The following is an 18,005-nucleotide window of genomic DNA, read 5'->3' as shown; positions in this document are numbered from 1 at the left end:
ATGTCTACTCAGTAGCTCTGGCTAATATTGTACTCTATAATTATTATTATTGTTTACATCATTTTAAGGAAGCTTTGGACAAGGTTTTAAAAAATGCCAAATTTTCCTTCATGCTGTGAAACACTGGAGAGAAAGGATTTGGGACACATTTGAAAGACAGACTTCCTTTCTTTATTCTAATGTATTTGAATGGATTGAATATTATTTTTCACATTATTTGGGCTGTCCAGACAAAAAAAGCGTCACTTCTGCAGGTTGTTGGTCCCTAAATATGTTCTGAAAAATGGTTAGAAGAGGAGTGAAGATGATGTGAAATTTGAGAAGAGGAGCCTGTCTGTCAGAAATAAAGACAGGGAGGGAATTCTGGTTTGAAAGCCTGAGTCTGCAGAGTCTGCTTCTGGTTTTGAAACGGCTTCAGGCTTCAGGGCGAGACCGTCGTGTATCCATGACATAATCATGTTAAAAAAGATACCGTCCTTAAAAATCAAGGAAGCACAACAACCATCGGACAGACAAGACTTTGATTGTGCTGAAAGTTCATCTTGTTTGTGACTGTAACAGGTGCAAGGACACTTCCGCTTTACAGTGCCTCTTCAAAATAAAGGTCAGTTTGATCTCAGATCAGAATGCCTTTTAACAACTTTAGGTCAAAAGTATCAGACAAAGAAAATGAAGTATACATTATAATTTATAAATGTAAGTATTTATGTATAAATTTGGAAGAGATCTTTTTAAATTATGGAATCAAAGAATTCTCCAAATGTGTCTAACAAAAAATAATAAAATATTAAAAAGAAAAGAAAAAGATTTCAGAATGGATTCTTTTATTTCTCACGTTTCTCCTCTACAGGAAATAAGAAAAAAACATTTTTTTGCACAGAAAAAATTGTCTATATATTTGCATATGTGTACGTCTGGATATATGGTTCACAGGCGACAACAAACAAAAGAACTCAACATTTAAAAAAAGTACTTTCAAAACCTGCTAGCAAACAAATAAGAAAAACGTTTAGATTGAACTGTCTAACCATAATATGCAGAGATGCAATTATATATATAAATATATATCTATATCTATCTCTCTCTCTCTCTCTCTCTCTCTCTCTCTCTCTCTCTCTCTCTCTCTCTCTCTCTCTCTCTCTCTCTCTCTATATATATATATATATATACACACATATATATATATATACACACATATATCTATATCTATCTTTTTATCTATCTATCTATATATATATATATATATATATATATATATATATATATATATATAAGTATGTATATATATGCATGTATATTTATCATTGCACTTTTCTTTTAATGTGAAGTTATTTTATTTGTTGTGGCCTTCGAGCCAAAACACAACCATGAGTCAGGCGTTTGAACCGAATCCAGTAGAAACGGTATCGTTGCATATTAAATATATCTTGAAGGTTAATTGAAAGCAGCCTAATCAGTTTTTTAAATAATAAAGGACCATATTGCGTTTCTTACACGCTCATTCTTGGCCTTTATTTTTATTTTTTTAGCCTTTATTTTACTCAAATAGTTTTGATTTTTTGTATCCGTTTTTTATTTGGTCATCGTAAACCGTTCAGTCCAAACGGAATCTCATCGATGAGCAAAGTAACGTCATTTGGTCAGAAACGTGGAGGAGACATGTATGTTCTGAGCAGCATGCTAAACATGTGAAGCTCACAGAGAGGGGAGTTGTGTGAGTGTGTGCTGCAGCTTTCTCTTAGATGTCTTCTCACAAACACACAAGCAAGCCCATAAAATGTTTTTACGAGCCAACACTCCGCGCAATTGGCCGCGAGCGGTCATGTGTGCGCGCGGGCTGCGTATCCTGCAGCTTCAGCCGCGCGCGCTCACAGAACTGCGACTCGGCAGCTGCGCGCCTCCATGTTCGGTAAACAAGCAAAAAAAAAAAAAGTATAAGCTTTTTTTCGCTTCTTAATTTTTAATTTTATTCGAAATTTATTATTTTCGATTTTGCATTAAAAATATTTTAAGATGTTTCGTTTTTTTAAATTATAATTATTAAAAATAATTCCCGTGATGCTGCAGATGAAGACGAAATCAGATCAGCCTCTCAGGTAAAGCATCCTCACACAAAGTCCGATCAAATATTGCCGTTTTGTTTGTTCTTATGATGCATTTTCCATTATCTGTTTCCTCGTAGCAGAATTGTTTGCGTCATCCCGATGAAACTCTGTGCATGTGTGCGGTAAACAGGCCTACAGCAGTACTTTTGCTCACATTTGTGCAGTGAACAGATCTCAGAGTTGGTTCCAGTGCTCTTTTTCCTGGTTCAGCCTCTGTAAATGCATGAAAATGTGTTTCTGCAGGCAGGTACGCGTTTGTTGGACTCTGAAAAAAGACGAGTTTGAGCAGAATTGAACAGAATCTTGCATTTGCAAAGGTGGTCAAAGATGCAACAGCAGGATGTTTTTCTGATTCTTCCTCGAGAAACAGAAATCGTTTTTTGAAAACAAAAACTTTGAAACAAAACAGGAGCAGGAATCTTTCTACTTTTTTAATGCCAAGTCTTTTCTCTTCCCTTCTTTCTTCTTCTTTTCCCATGTTGGGTTTCTTTCTGTTTTTCATCAGGGCGGGTGTGAGAGATGCAGAGAGACAAAGACAGTATTTCACTGGTGCTCCTCAGCCAGCCTCAGCTGGCACCCAGTATTTACAACCTACTGCAATGCGGCAGAGGATCCGTGCGTGAGCGTGTGCGTGAGCGCGTGAGATGGAAACAAAGAGACAAAAGGGGGGTCTGGTCTGGACACACCGAGGCAAACGCTGAAGTCTGACGCCAAAGATGCGCACGCATGCATGGTTTTGTCCAACAGGCCTGACCCGCAGGAGAATGAGCTCAGAGCCGCAGCTGGACATCAGGGACGCTGCTGACTCAATGCCACAGGTATGTCTTCTGAACAATCACAAGTCTCCTGTCCACGGCGCGTGAGTAATGACACTTTCATTATGTGAAACGTGTTCTGCAGACGTCACACCTCTGTAGGCAGCTGGATGGCATCACCTGCAGGTAAAACTCACCATGCAATATATAACAGTGTCGTATCTGAAAGAGGATTTTTTTTCTTAAAGGTGAAACAGAACTTTGATTTAAAATTTAAATTAAGAAACCGTTTTTTTTAAACTTTTCTTATTTAAAGTGGCTCTAAAATATAGGGAATGTAGTTTTACATATTTACCGCTAGAGGGCGGCAGTGCACAGAGAATGAAGGGAGAGGCGCCAGCTTTTTTTCTGAATTAAAAAAAACAAAACCTCTTTTTTTTACTAATAATGAGGGTGGGGCTTTGAGTTTGTGTAATTTATACATTTTAAACAGATAGTTTTATTTATTCGTTATTTATTGACAAATACATTTATTTTACAATTCAAAAAATCCTCACATTTACATGTAGTGCAGAAGCTTAAAATTGTAATAAAAACTGTAAAAATATGATGGTTTTATTCCTCAGACACACAGTATTTTTAATGGAATTATTTAGAACTAAAATCTAAGCACCAAAGTGCAAAAAAAATATTTTAAGAAAACCAACAGCACTACATTGTGAAAAACACAGAAAAACAATTATAAAAAGGTAAATATAAATAACAACTACTCTGGATTTGATTTCAAGCACTAAAAACAACAAATAATAAAGAAGACAAGGAGATACACATCTATACATGTCTGATCAATTGTGACGTGATTGGAAAATTAAACATTTAAAAGTAAGAGATACATATAAAAAATGATACAGATCCATATGTCAGTGATGTCATTAGGATTACTCGTGATGATTAATAGATATGCTGTACATACACATAAAATAAATGACAATGATTTTATTATTATTTTCTTACAAAGGAAAAAAGTAGTAACATCATAGTATGTGGTATGATATGGTATATTACAATGGTATAGTGTAGTATAAATGAGTTATCTACTTTTGAATCAACTAATATATTAGAAACATCGGTTTAGAACTTCAGCCAGTAACAGCTCAGAATTTGTCTTAGACATTTAAAAGAGCATCGACCAATAGAAATTCAGGTATTATCTGTTGTTTTTATTGTCTGTTTTATTTAATTATTTAATTACCTATTTGTTTGTTTGTTTGTTTGAGCTACAAACAATTCAAATTCCACGTCGTGAGATCAAATCAAGTCATACTTTTCCTAGAAGTTGTTTGGACTGCGCTTGCAGTTCGTTTTACGACCACTAGGTGGCGATAAAAACTCACCAATGATCAGAATCTCTGGGCCTTTCTTTTTTTCTTTCATTATTTTTAAGTGACCAAAAGCTTCCACCTCCATCCTCCTTTGCCTGGATGCGTTTTTAAAACTCTAACAACTCACTATCTAAAAATTAAAAAACTGTAAATCAAAAGGCGTCAGAAGCTGAGATGAAATTTGTGAAGACAAACAATATTTGGTCATATTTGTTATCTAAAATGAATTACTTTTAATTGTTTTAATTGACAGGAAACATCTGGAGTACATGAATTATTGTCTTACACAGATCGTCCATACTGATCTAAATGACACATTATTTAAAATAGCTTCAGGTCAATGAACAGTAGTTGGTGAAAACTCCTGGCGGGACTTTAAAGTCTTGTTTGGACTCAAAGCGTTCCCTCTGTAGCCTGTGAGCTGCTTAAACACGCACGCCTTGACACGGTGACACGCACAGACGCGCAGCGTGTTTTCACAGGGTCGCTTTATGGCTTTATTGCTCCCCATGTACGGAAATCAAAGCAGGAAACAAATGCTCCAAACAGCATTCCAGACACATCCGGAAAAATGCAAACAGCGCTTGGCCTCAGCTCCGTTTTCAGGAAAAACCCCGCAGTGCAAAAACACACGAGCGGAGTGCGCATTCTCTGCGCGTCCTGTGCAATATTCTCTAAACGATGCCAAACGGCGCAAAGAAACGGCGATCGGTGTAGTGTCCTCCAGCTCAGCCCTCCTGTGATTAAAGGCCCTTTTTTTCCTTTGGCGCCATCATCAAGCAAAGCGGCTCTCTGAACACGGCCTAATAATTTATGAACCCTTGTGGGAGTGGGGGGGGGGGGGGGGGTCAGAACACGTGACAGTAATAAAGCGTATTTTATTGCCGCCGTTTGACAAGCCCCAAAATATAACTCAGACAGAAAAGCCGACAGGCAGCCAGATGGGATCCGCGCTGGATATTTGTCCCGAATCAGGAGGAGCGGGAGCGGAGGAGCCGCTCAGGAGGAGCCGCAGCCGGAGCCCCCAGACCGAGAACAGCCCCGGCTAACGCGAGATCACAGCAGCCAGGGCCCACGCGCGCGTGAGTTTTGGTTTCATATTTGACGCAGATTTGACAGTAAATGGTGGTGGTGGTGGGGGGTGTATGATGAAGACAGTGCGTGAGGTAGGTGTGCGTGAGTCAGCGTGTGCGTGCGTGCAGAGGTGTTCCCCGCAGGACCTCACATGGAGGCAGAAATCCACCTGATACTGTGCGCAGACCACGTTCAGGTGTCAGACTTCACAGCGCGCGCGCCATGTTTTCACCTAATGAAAGAATGTTCGCTGACGTGTGTGTGACTGAAGATTTTCTGTTTCAATAATAATTTAGTTGCTAATCTTTACCGATTTACCTCAAAACGTGTCTTCTAATCCGTGCAAGCTTTCATCTTTGTTTTTGTTTTTTGGGGTTTGTTTTTTAGCTCGGGCATTTTTTTAAACATTTTTTTTATTGTTTATCCATGCAATACGGATTGTTATCCGAGTGGCCTTAGATTTAATGTATGCCTGTGATATAGTAGTAAAATATTAATTATGTAAGAAATAGCAAAAAAACTGGCTACAATTTTCTTTGCCAAAAATAAATAATTAAATAAAATAAATAACGCATTTTCTTTGAAGGATTCGTATAGTGCGTGTCTTCTTGTGTGTGGTGCGTGTGTGTGTGTGTGTGTGTGTGTGTGTGTGTACTCGTACTTTGCTATTTATTTAATTTTTAAATCTAAATAGGAAACTTAAATAGCTAAATAAATTACCTGCTCCAGATTTTTCCTTATTTTTTGGGTGAATTGCTCTTAGATTTACGTAAATGTTATCAGACAAAAACACGTATTAGTTTTACGCAAATGTAGATACATTTAAGATACATTTTTATAATGACAATACAATTGTGTTAAAAAATGCGGGGGTGAAGACAAGATTTTTTACTTTAGGAATAAAATGAGTATTAAAGTTTTAAATTATTTACGTGATTATTTTTACCATTGATATTTAATTTTAAATAACACATAATTTAGGAGAACATTTGTCACCGTTTTAACAGTGCTGTTGTTTTCATTTGAAAACATTTGATTGTGAAAATCTTATGGATTTTTATGTATCAAATTCTTTAAAACAAAATAAAAACTAAAACCTGATATCAATATAAAGGACCTAAAGTCAGATTTTTCTTTCAAAACTTTTTCTTTTTTTAATTTGTCTACGTTCAGACTTGCGCAGGTCCTGAAATGTTTCATTTACGTCCGTTTTAATGACAACAGCAGTGCTGTCTGTCGTAATTTATGGCCCCAGTCTGAATTCATCTGTAATTTAGTTTGTGCGTTCCCTTTAGCACGAGCAAAGTCAAAGCATGAAAAGATTATTCTGGGTTGTCGTCATTTTTGCATAGAAATTTGAATTGTTATCCATCTACATTTAATGTTTTCCCTGATCGAATTTGAAATATTTACGTTTCTGTGAGATTTTTTTTTAATAAAACAAGTGCTCTTGTTTTCTGGTGATGTTTCAGTAAAGTGAGGTGTGTCTCCCCTTTACGCGCGGTTCCCAAGAAGGGCTGGAGGTCGCAGTTAATGTCTAAACCGGGTTAAAGCAGCACCCAGCTCGGCTTTGACCCGGCAGAGGGCCGGGGGTGGAGGGGTGAGCCTGCGGTCAGCCTGTCTAAGATGAAAAAGTGAAACGACCCCCGAAAGAAAAGCCACTACTGAATGGCTTTATATCGGCGAACCTGGGAGGAGAGGCCACTTTTATACCTGCTGTGCTGCGCGCGCACGGCGTTGGATCGTGCACGCGCAGATATGAAGACTGCAGGTTTAAAAAAAAAAAAAGACCAACTGGGATTCTTTCTAAAACTCGCGAACAGAAGCTCTCCGAGAAGTTACTGCGCTCGAACACATGGTTCCCCCGCAAGAGCCCCCGCGTGGTCCTGTCCAGCGCGGGGACTAATGAAACGGTGAAGCAGCGGTCAACGATTCTGACTGACCCTGCGGCGACCTGCGGCAGCTAGGCTACCCGGCCCAAGAAGAATGCCCTTTGAGGAGAAGCGAAACATCGCTCGTTGTTGTCGAGGTCTCCAAAAAAAAAGTTCAAAAGGTGCAAACGGCCTGCTGCCCCCCCCCCCCCCCCCCCTCCCATTTCAATTCTTGGGAGAGTCTGAGCTGGAATAGTTGTGAATAATTTCAGTTTTCATCTCACTTTTATTTTTAACAGTTGGACGTGAGGGGGGCTTTCATGCGCTTTTGCGCACCAGGTGCGCAAAAGCGCATGAAAGCCCCCCTCACGTCCAACTCATCTGCGGAAAGGTTCAGTCCGTTTGCAGCCAGAGCGGATCCTGTGTCTTTGGCACAAAGTTTGCAGGCCCTCCATGCTAGAAGCAAATGGTCTTGACAGTCTGCAGCAGGCATCCACCCAGGCAGCCATGGGAATTTAGCAGGACGAATAAACAGCAAAAAAAGAAAAAACGAACCAAAAGAATATAAACTTGCAATTTTAATCAAAAAGTGCAACAATGTCTGTAACATTCACCATCATTTATGTCTGTGAAGAAGCGTGGATTTATTGTTTTATTCATCCACAATAGTCTGTTTCATTAAATTCAGTTCACACAGTCCAGCTTAAATGCTGCTGGCAGCTCCAGCTGAGGCAGATGTTGAACGGTAAACATTTATAAGGCTGAGAACCATCATGAACAGCAGCATCTAAATGAGAAGTTTAGTTTCACCCTCAGGGCCAGATTCTTTCAGGCATTGGGATCCTAATTGGAGTCCAATTTGAGGCACAAGAAGGCCAGAAAGGACCACCAACTGATGCTGCAGCACTTTTTGCCACACATTGAGCAACATCCGCACATGCTGCAAAGCTAAAATTGGAATGAAAGCTGAAGAATTTTCTAAAATAAAACTCTTTCTGGACAAACTAAGCATTCTTTTAAACTCAGACAACAAAAGCCTGAAGCTTAATGCTCTTGGACATGCTCAATTATATATTTATTTTCCCTGCTCTGTTTAGTTCTTGACAAATGTGTCATTTTGCAGTTCCAAAATGCATGCGAACAGGCAGCACAGCTTGAAATGTTCCAATCAGGCTGAATAATTTGTACAACTTTCTCTGTTTTATTGGAGTCCAGCAATAATTTCGTGCATGGAAAGGCTTGTGTGTGTACATCAATTTAGCTGGTTGTTACTAGCAGCTCTGGCACGTGACCAACTGCAATCTGGCCCTGACTCATCAAATGAGGGGGAGGAAACAGCACTCTCATCATCTTAAATAAATGTACCACACTCATCTGTCTATTGTTTACGATAGATATGCTCAGCAGGAATCCAAAGAGAAGCAGTCAGACCCTGAAAAAGGTGAAATGTCATCTGTGCCAAAGCAAAAATCCCTCCGTCCTGCATGCACCACCTCCCATGATGCATCATGACTCTAAAAAAGATCCTCTCTCTGATCTGCATTTCTACACGCATAATTAATGTGGAGTAGCTGATGTTAAACATTGTATGGAACAGGAGCAGTAATTGCTTCTGAACAACAGGGACATACAGGCCTCCCAAATGAACGGCTGCAGCTTGCAGTGATTTTCAGGAGCTGATCTAGTCAATAAAATCTCTGACAAATGAGTTCACCGCCCAACAAAAGAAGTCATCAGCGGCCGGCCGTGACGGGAACCTTCGCCCATACATACCCTGTAGAACCGAATGTGTGTGGAGCTGCCTCAGTCACAGATTGGGTTCTAGGGGAGTCTATGGGCGATGACTAACCATCTATCAAAACCCAAGAGAGAGGGGGACGAGGCGAACAGCCTCGTTCTTTCAAAATCAAGCTCGATACTTGTTTCTCATCACAGTGGACCCAAGCATGAGGAGGAAAGCTTCAGGTGGTGACAGGACCTATTCCTTTTTCTGCCAAACAAAAACCTGGTGCTTTGATTTGGTTCATCAAACAGCAGCATTGTGTTATGACTGTTGAGCTTCTAAAGGGTTTTGATGAAATATTGATGTAAAAGTGAGAACATCAGATTTTTTTTTTACTCAATAAAGCACAGAGACTCCGAACATGACTATTTCTTCTGTTGTGCATGCAGGAAGAGAAAAGAACAAGGGATTTTGGTTATTTGTGTTTAAATGGGCGTAAAGCTAAGAACCTTTTCATCAATCCGGCCACTAAAACCTTAAACCTCCTCTTCTCTTATAGGCCCTATAATACCAGGAGATTTTAAATCAGGTAAAAGGTAAAAAAATGACACCTTAACTACCAACCAGCTTTATTTTAATCCATTTAAATTGATCTCTTGGACCTGAGATGCGCGCCTCAGCATTAGCAAACATATTCGCTCAGGCACCCTCATTGTGCGCCTCCCTCTTCGTGTGGGGGCTCTGCGTCTGTGCATTTATCTCTTTCGCCGTATTTCGATTTTACGCGCAGAATCATTAAGCTTCATTTTTCTGCAAAACGCTGTCAGTCTTTTTCTCCGCATCAGCTCGCCTCGGTATCATTTTTTACGCAGAGCCCCCCCCCCCCCCCCCCCCCCCTCCCATCCACCTCGTCCTTTAACAGTGGAGTTGGTGAGCGGCAGACCCCCGGCCTGACCCCGGCCTAACAAAGCCAACTACTAGTCACTGTCTGGCATGCTTTTATCCCTTTGTTTTCCGCGTGGCCTCGCTGACCGGCCGTGGTTTTTGTTGTCCGTCCTTTGAGTGACCACAAGGCCAAATATGGCTCCACGGTTTTTCAATATGGACCAGATTAATTTTTCAGCTCGCGCCATCTGTGGGAGTCGAAAAAACCCAGGCAGCTCCAAGTGATAAATCAACGGCTGCTGTGCGTAAAAGAGGATGAACAGACATGCGGACAGATTAATGATTTACTGCGTTTTCTTCATAGCTTTTTGTCAGCGTCCACAAACGTTCAATTACGGCCATTTTCCCAGCAAGCAGATCTCCATTAGTTCCCTGATGAACATTTTTTGTCCTCCAAATTATCCCATTACATCTGACATAAACAGCCCAACGTGCTGCCTCTCATTGGCTGGCCGCAGGGTCACATGACCCACACGACCGTCCGTCTATTTGACAGCCGCAGGATGGCTTGATGCCAGAGGGGGAAAAGGGACAGAGAGAGGGGAGAGAAAGAAAAATTAGTATTCTCCTACAAGCCTCTCTATAAATCAATCATGGAGTCCTACGTGGTGAGCTGTAAATACGCAGAGCCGCAGTTCCCGCCATGTGAAGAAGATTACAGTAATTTTAGTGACCAAGGGGGGTATTACAACAGCCCGCAGGACAGTGGTAATTACGGAGGGGGCTACCAGCCGATGCAGCCCCCTCCACCTCCGTACACACCACAACAAACCGGCTACTCTCTGCAGGGGCATCGCGGGCAGGATGGAGAGGAGCTGCCGCGGCTCCCAGGTGCCTCCTACCCCGGCTACAGGGATGCGGGCGCGCCCGAGAAGGAGACGTTCCCCGCCGCTGATCTGCAGTGCCAGGCCTGGATGACCTGCGCCAAGAGCGCTCAGGTGCAGAGGAAAGCGGCCTGCCAGGGCAAAGACAAGCCGCCTATTGTGGTGTACCCGTGGATGAAGAAAGTGCACGTCGCCCACGGTAAATGAGCTGTAGCTCAAATTCACTCCTTAATTCTGCCTTTTGTTTGTTTGCTTAAATCTGCCAGGCGCACCTCTTTCTTCCCTTCTTTCTGTCTCTGCTCCATTTGCGAGCATCCCCCCTTTTTTTGTTGTGGAGTTATTTACGAGCTCACTGCAGAGAGCCGCGAGAATTACAGCTTCCATAAAGTTTTATGACCCTGCCACTGTGTGTGCGCGCGCCCCAACACACACATGTGCGCGCACACATACACAAAACGGTGTGTGTTGTGTGTACAAAGAAAAGACTGAACGTTTTAAAGAAATAAATTGCTTCTTGAATCTTGTCCAGCTCAACCACAGATGGAGCAAAGATAACGCTTCAATTCTGCAGAAATCAGCTGAACTTTACAGCCTGGATCATGTGAGTCTAAATATATAATATGTTCATTCAATTTCTTTTGGTTTTCTTCACAGTCAATCCAAATCACGTTGGTCCGGAGCCTAAGCGCCTGCGGACGGCCTACACGCGCCAGCAGGTTCTGGAGCTGGAGAAGGAATTCCACTTCAGCCGCTACCTCACGCGCCGCCGCCGCGTGGAGGTGGCTCACGCGCTCTGTCTGTCCGAACGGCAAGTAAAAGTGTGGTTCCAAAATCGGCGCATGCGCTGGAAGAAGGACAACAAGCTACCGAACACGAAAGGAAGGAGCAAAAACAAGAAAACATCGGACAACAACAACAACAGTAGCGGCGGCGAGCACGTGAAGGCCGTGATCACCGCGTGAGCGCCTCTTCCAGAGCGCGCCGCCGAGTGGATCCAGGTCCCGAAACAATCTGTTATTATTTTGAGACATGTCGATGCTCTAAATCCAGTTCCAGAGGTCACAGACGCGCCTGCATCCAGGTTCCGAACAGGTCTCACATCCAAACACACCACAGCCGCTGCGCACAGCTCGGTGCCGGCGCGCGCCGCGCCGCGCTCTTCACCGGCTATGGCTGTCTTCTGGACTAAACAGGGTTTTGTTTCTACAGGGTAAACAGAATGCAGGGTTTTAGTGTAGCCATGTAAAGGGTTGATTTAGCCGTAGCCTATTTATGAATGTGCACGTTACCAAAATGCTTTACAAACTGGCGTTTGGGGGTCAAAAAAGTAACAGAATCGCCGTTTCTTTCCAGCCAGACCTGCAAAATATTTTATGAAAGATGTTATGGCTTTTTTATAGGAAAGTAGCCATATTGTGCACATTTTTTTCTTCCTTTTTTTAAATTTTGATTTGCAATAAATAAATCCTAAGAGTCAAACAGAGGTTTGTTACGCACAGCACTGCCTGTACATTCAGCTAATTTTCTCAGGGTCACAGGGTTTTATGAAAACATCTTCCTAAAATGTTCATGGAAAGGATACCCCCCTCTCCCTTTCTCCACGTACCCCATTTCATTCCAATTTATAATGCTACCATGCGCCAGTACTTATTTTAATATTTAGAATCCCATTTTATTCTTTTTGTAGCGGCCTGTCGGTCTTTCTGTCTGTTCTCTTTATATATTTTAAATTTGGGAAAGCTGTAACTCTCACTGTAAGAGTTTTATATGTGTCAATGTTTTGATAAAATAGAATAAACTTGTTTCAAACCAGAAAAGTGTTGATTGATGAGACGGACGTGACGTCATCACATTTTTTTAAAGCCGGGGAGACTGCTATTGATAATAATTTAAAAAATGATATTAATATTAATACGTTGATAATCTTTGCTCAGAAGAACCAGAACCCTCTGATTCCGTTTGAAACGGTCCAACCCGGTCCATTTCTGATGTTTCTATAATTCACATGTAGAGTTTGTCATAAAACAAGAACATGTGGATTTCACTTGGATGGTCTTTCACAACTTCTAAATCTTTAAAATATATACAGGAAACAGTAAAACATTACCACATTTCTGTTGGAGTATTTACAGCAGTTTTTCTTGGATTTGACATAAAAAATCTGCGGCCGCAGAAAGCCATTCAGTGTGCAGTAAACTGCCCCACCAAGCCGCGTGCGTTCATATGAAAGCAAATGGAGCAATAATTGCCCTCTTCCTGTCCAGACGCGGTGAGAAAAATGCGTGGAAGGAACCATTTGTACGACAGCAGATTCCCTAGAAAGTCCAGAATTATAAATGTTTATCAAGTTACAGCATGAGAAAATATCTTAAATCAATAGCTAGAAGCCTTTTATTTATTTGCATTTTCATATTACAGGAAAGGAAACTCAAAATTCCATGAAACATCTCTGCAATAAGGCATTTAAATACACAGAAAACCCCTTAATGTGGGTGTAAATGTGCGCCTCCCCGTCTGATAGTCTCATAAAGAAGGATTAGGATTACTCCAATGAAACACTGCTGCCCCCGCCTGGCAATACTGCGCACTGCAGGAGGACGGATGATGAGAATTTATACAAATTGGGATGAAGAAAAAAATCTTTTAAGGGTAATAATGCACACGTATGTTTTTGGAATATTATTAATAGACACTTATGACATCAAAAGCAAATACTAGAGGAATATGGCCATCAGCAACCTACTACGCAACAGTGACATGGTGATTTTTAGCTCATCTGCTGGGCGCCAGATGATGAAGATCTGTTCTTTAGACTACATATGTTTGGACCTCAAGTTTATCTCAAGAGGGATTTTATAACAGAACAAAGCAGAAACAATGAGGGGGATCTGACTCTAGATTATTTGGCATGACTCTTTTTAGGTGTAGACAATTAAAAAAATCATAAATTGAACATGTGCTTTGAACCAGGAACGTTTCTCAGCTCAGCTGTGGTCCAGACAAGAAGGAGCAGTTTACGAAAGTTATTTGTGACTTATAATATTGTCATCAGACTTTTGCTAAAAGGATTATTGTCAGCTGTGCACACTGCAAAAACAGGCCCCTTAGAAATAAGTCAGAATAATCTTTAAATAAGCAAAAAAAGAAGCTGCCAATGGGTTAAGAAAGATGTGCTTACCAGGAATTCCTATTTTAAGAAAAAAATTCTAGTCACCATGTATTCTTAAATTAAGATGATTTTAACATTGAAAAAAAATTCTTGATAAGATTATTTTTCTTGCAAGAAGGAAAATAAAATATTTTCTCTTGAGACAAATGATGTTACTATTTCCTTAAGGTTTGGTTTTTTTCAGTGCACAACGTCTGGTGTGCCGTCTGATGTCATAGTGTAACGGCTGATCCGGGTTCATTGGACATGCTATGTACTGCAGGTGACAGCTCTTTAGCTCAACAAGCTCATCAACTTGTTCAGAAATTAAGCTAACCAAAACAAAAGTTGAATTACTTCCTGGTGGGAAGTCCATCAAAATACGAAACGGGGCGGCTGCAAAGTAAACCAAGAGATGTCTACTGTCCAATCATGAACACATGGGACATCTTTTAAGGTACATTCCTTCCTTGATAACAATTACAAGCACAGCATTAACAGAAAATGTTTAGAAAGTCAAACTTTGTACTCATTATTATAGCCTATATAGTTATACATCAAAGTGTCTTGAATAGGAATCAAAAAATACAAATAGGTATTTTATGATCTTTCAACTTTCTGCCTTCTGGGCCTGTTTGGATAAACACAGAGATGATATCCTAGCAATGGCAATTATTTGAAGACCCATTAGGGGAAATTGAGCAATTTCCCACAGTACACCTGATTATCTCTTAGTGGCGTACAGAGGTAAGCTGATTTAAATATTTATTTAATATTATTTGCCATTCACTTCAAGACACCAATTCAAATTTTATCCAGCATGTAATAATGATGGAGGATTTCAATGCCAACTGGGAAGATTCAAATATCAGCCAAAAAAAACAAGAAAAAAAACTCCAATCGAGTAGATTTGATGTAACATAAAAAGGTGAGAAATAGAGTAACAGAACAGAACATAGACTGACTTAGTGTTCAAGAACAGACTATAAAATGTTTTCAATAATAATAATACATTTTATTTGTTAGGCGCCTTTCTAGGAACCCAAGGTCGCCGTACATAAAAGTGAAAATAAAAATAAAAGCAATCAAATGTACAATAAAATAAACATTTTAAAATAGCCCAGGACTAACACGTTATGGGGGGAAATAGCAAGTTGGAAAAGGTGAGTTTTTAGTTTTTTGGTGAATTGTAGGAGAAAGCCAATGTTTCCGAGGTCAGGAGGTAGTGAGTTCCAGAGCTGGGGGGCAGAGCAGCTGAAAGCTCTGCTCCCCATGGTGACAAGGCAAGCAGGGGGGACATCCAGATGAAGGGAGGAGGAGGATCTGAGGGTACGGGTGGGTGAGACGACATGAACAAGATCTGATAGATATGAGCGGGCAGGGTTGTGGATGGATTTAAAAGTCAGGAGAAGTATTTTGTGTGTAATTCGGTGTGTGATTGGCAGCCAATGGAGCTGCTGCAGAACAGGTGTGAAGTGTTGGATGGAAGGTGTTTGAGAGATAATTGTAGCAGCTGAGTTTTGAACTTATTGTAGTTTTCGTAGAGTTTTTTTGTGGTAAACCAAAAAGAAGGAAGTTGCAGTAATCCAGGCGGGAAGTGACAAAGGAATGAGGACTGAGGGAAGGTGGAAATGTAGAGCTGAGTGTCGTCTGCATAGCAATGGAAGTGAATCTTGTATTTACGGAGGATTTGACCAAACATGTAATTTGTTAACCAGCCTTCAGTCTAGTGGCCCAGGTTCAGGTTTTTCCTGTCGAGAAGCAGGAATTCTGAGGATTATTTTGTGTAAAATCAAGAACTTAAAAAATTTCACTTAGAGTTTTAACTGGAATGATTTTCTATTTGAAACAGTCATTAAAGAATGATGTTGAATATTCTAACACAATTGAGCAACAAGTTTAAATCCAGAAACTAAAGGATGCCTTTCAGTCATTAATGCAAACATTCTGAAAGAACGATTTTGCACTTAAAAAGCTATTATGGTGCTAAAATATCTGTCCTTTTAAAAATGTTTCACAAACGAAGACCAGAGCAATTATTTGACTGGAATGAGCCATTAAAGCTAAAGACATCTTTGTGATGGACACTACAATGTAACAAGCTGAGAATGACAAACTATGAATAAACCAATTTCTCAAGGAGAGTTTCAGCACACAGGTCCATCCAGCAATTGTTTCTCTTCACTCTTCAAATTAAGACATTACACACCAGTTAGTATCGTGTCAGCAAATCTCATGTTCCTTGAAAGGTAGATCTCAGCAAATCAAGGATCACTAAATAACTCAATTTCCTTCCATCTGTTGTGGTTTTTGGTTTAGATCCGACCATTCTACAGACTCACTTACTTGCTTATTGCAAAAACCAAACATTTACTTGACAGCAGAGTTTAGAAGAGCATTTGACAATGTCAATCACCACTGCACTCTTAAATTCTCTGATCTTTCTCTTAAATGGATTACATCATAATGTCATAATATCAAACTCTGTGTACATCATTTTTATTCTGAATTTAAACCTCTTTATCTTTCCACCAGTGTGCAGCAGGGATCCGTACAGGGTTCATTTTTTCCCCATGTCTATTGATATCCTCATACATCCAATGCTGTGCATTTATTTATGCCGATGATGCAGCCATGTAGCAGCCAAACAGGTGAATGCCAAGGAAAAAGTAACTACATGGTTAAATTAAAGCTGTCTGTAACTGAGGTATTTGACCCAAATCCACACTCTATTGTTGGTGGAAAAGCTATAAATGATTTAAGAATTGAAATACCTATGCAGTACAATCTCATCTTGGAGTCAAACAGAAAACAAAAACTATAAAAGAGTGAAGTTCAATTTTACACATTTTAGACAATCAGACATTTTTATGTCTATACATGTCACAAAAATGTAAATTCAGATGTGTGCAATCTGGTTTTATTTGTGTGGTTGTGTACGTTTGTCTTGGCTTTTCAGGATTGTTTTTTTACTATGCCCTGATCTCTGAACTATAACTTCCCTCAGGAAAAAGTAGTCTATTTCAGTTTACTACAAGTATACTTAGTCTATGCTAAAAGAGAGGAAGTATACTTGAAGTTTACTTTTTATGTACCATCTATATATTGTCAACTTAAAACATTCCAATTTAGTCTAAAGAAGTATTCCATATGCTTCCTACTCTACACACTAAAGTATCCTTGCTATTTTTCTTATGCTCAAGTATATTTAACAAAATGAATGTCAAGTGTATTTCTTTTTTGCTAAGGAGTAACTGCAATTCTTTTTAGAATTGGCTGTTGCATCTTTTTTATTTTTTTAAATATTTTTTTGACTATAGTGATGTTTTTTGTATTAACTATTGAGGTATTTTTGTGCATCTGGCAAAGACCTAGAAATGAAAACGAGCCTTTTGGACAGCTATGAAATATTTACCCAGCTACTCCATATGTTGTTTTTTTTTGTTTGTTTGTTTGTTTGTTTTTACATTTTACATGTCCTTAAGTAATAATATATTAAACAAAAATTGATAAATAAATGACTAAATGTTACATGTAAAAAGTTGAAAGGTTAGTATAAACATCAACATGTTAAGGTATACATGTCATGTTAAACATTTGCCTAACTCGGGGGTCTGCAATCTGATGCCATGGAGCTACATGTGGCTATTTTATCCCTCCAGTGTGACTCTTTGAATTCAGAGAAAAAACTTTCTTGCATTTTCAATTCATGTAAAACAGCTGCAGTGGGATTTTATTTGATACAGGGTGCATTTTATTTTGAAAGGAGCTTGTATCTGCTGCTGTCAGAAGTGGTGTGATTCAAATATTGTAAATGTTTAAAAGCTGTGTCATAAATGAATGGTTTAGTGGCCACATACCTCTTTTTAACTGGCTTATTGCTTTTGCGCGTTGCGAATGCGGAACCACATTTTTTTTAATTGAAAAACAATTAAGGTTTAGAGTATTGTGGCCGTTGTAAAAAGAATTCAACAAGTTACAATCACAACAAGTATAGAAAAATGTAAACAACATTAAAAAAGTTAAATAAAAAAAATACAATAATACAGAAAAATACAAACTTAAATAGAAAAGATTAAAACAAAATAAAATAAAGGGGTTACATGGGCATTATATTCATCATTAACTTAGGGGTTATCAAAAAGCTGCAAGTTACATATGATATTTTGAAGTTCCAT

The 18,005-nt window shown here is 39.7% G+C and overlaps 1 protein-coding gene and 1 non-coding gene across 3 annotated transcripts; both read left to right on the top strand.

The window, feature by feature from the left end:
• Positions 1–1,873: 1,873 nt before the first annotated feature.
• LOC111948815 (homeobox protein Hox-D4b-like) lies at positions 1,874–12,496 on the top strand. 2 transcript variants are annotated; one of them, XM_078932298.1, is made up of 4 exons: positions 1,874–2,096; positions 2,611–2,923; positions 10,644–10,878; positions 11,334–12,496. In XM_078932298.1, exons 2-4 carry the CDS (start codon positions 2,822–2,824, stop codon positions 11,639–11,641), a joined length of 645 nt encoding a protein of 214 aa, XP_078788424.1. In that variant the 5' UTR covers positions 1,874–2,096; positions 2,611–2,821; the 3' UTR covers positions 11,642–12,496. The 2 variants fall into 2 exon arrangements, with proteins under 2 accessions (XP_078788424.1, XP_078788423.1); XM_078932297.1 differs by lacking the exons at positions 1,874–2,096; positions 2,611–2,923 and having other exon boundaries at positions 9,132–10,878.
• mir10d (microRNA mir-10d) lies at positions 8,936–9,040 on the top strand. The gene has a single exon (NR_107177.1). It is a non-coding gene; the product is annotated as a microRNA mir-10d (primary transcript).
• Positions 12,497–18,005: the final 5,509 nt, after the last annotated feature.

Source organism: Oryzias latipes, chromosome 15 (assembly GCF_053564925.1).
Source record: "Oryzias latipes strain Hd-rR chromosome 15, Olatipes_Hd-rR_3.1".
In the NCBI taxonomy this organism is placed as follows: Eukaryota; Metazoa; Chordata; class Actinopteri; order Beloniformes; family Adrianichthyidae; genus Oryzias; species Oryzias latipes.
Note: the sequence above shows the minus strand (reverse complement) of the source record. Positions and strands in the feature narration are given on the sequence as shown.

Excerpts from the sequence above, each read along its gene's own strand:
- LOC111948815 (XM_078932297.1), top strand. The coding sequence starts at position 10,449 with ATGGAGTCCTACGTGGTGAGCTGTAAATACGCAGAGCCGCAGTTCCCG. Across the intron at positions 10,879-11,333 it reads GAAAGTGCACGTCGCCCACG|TCAATCCAAATCACGTTGGT; the intron begins GTAAATGAGCTG and ends TTTTCTTCACAG.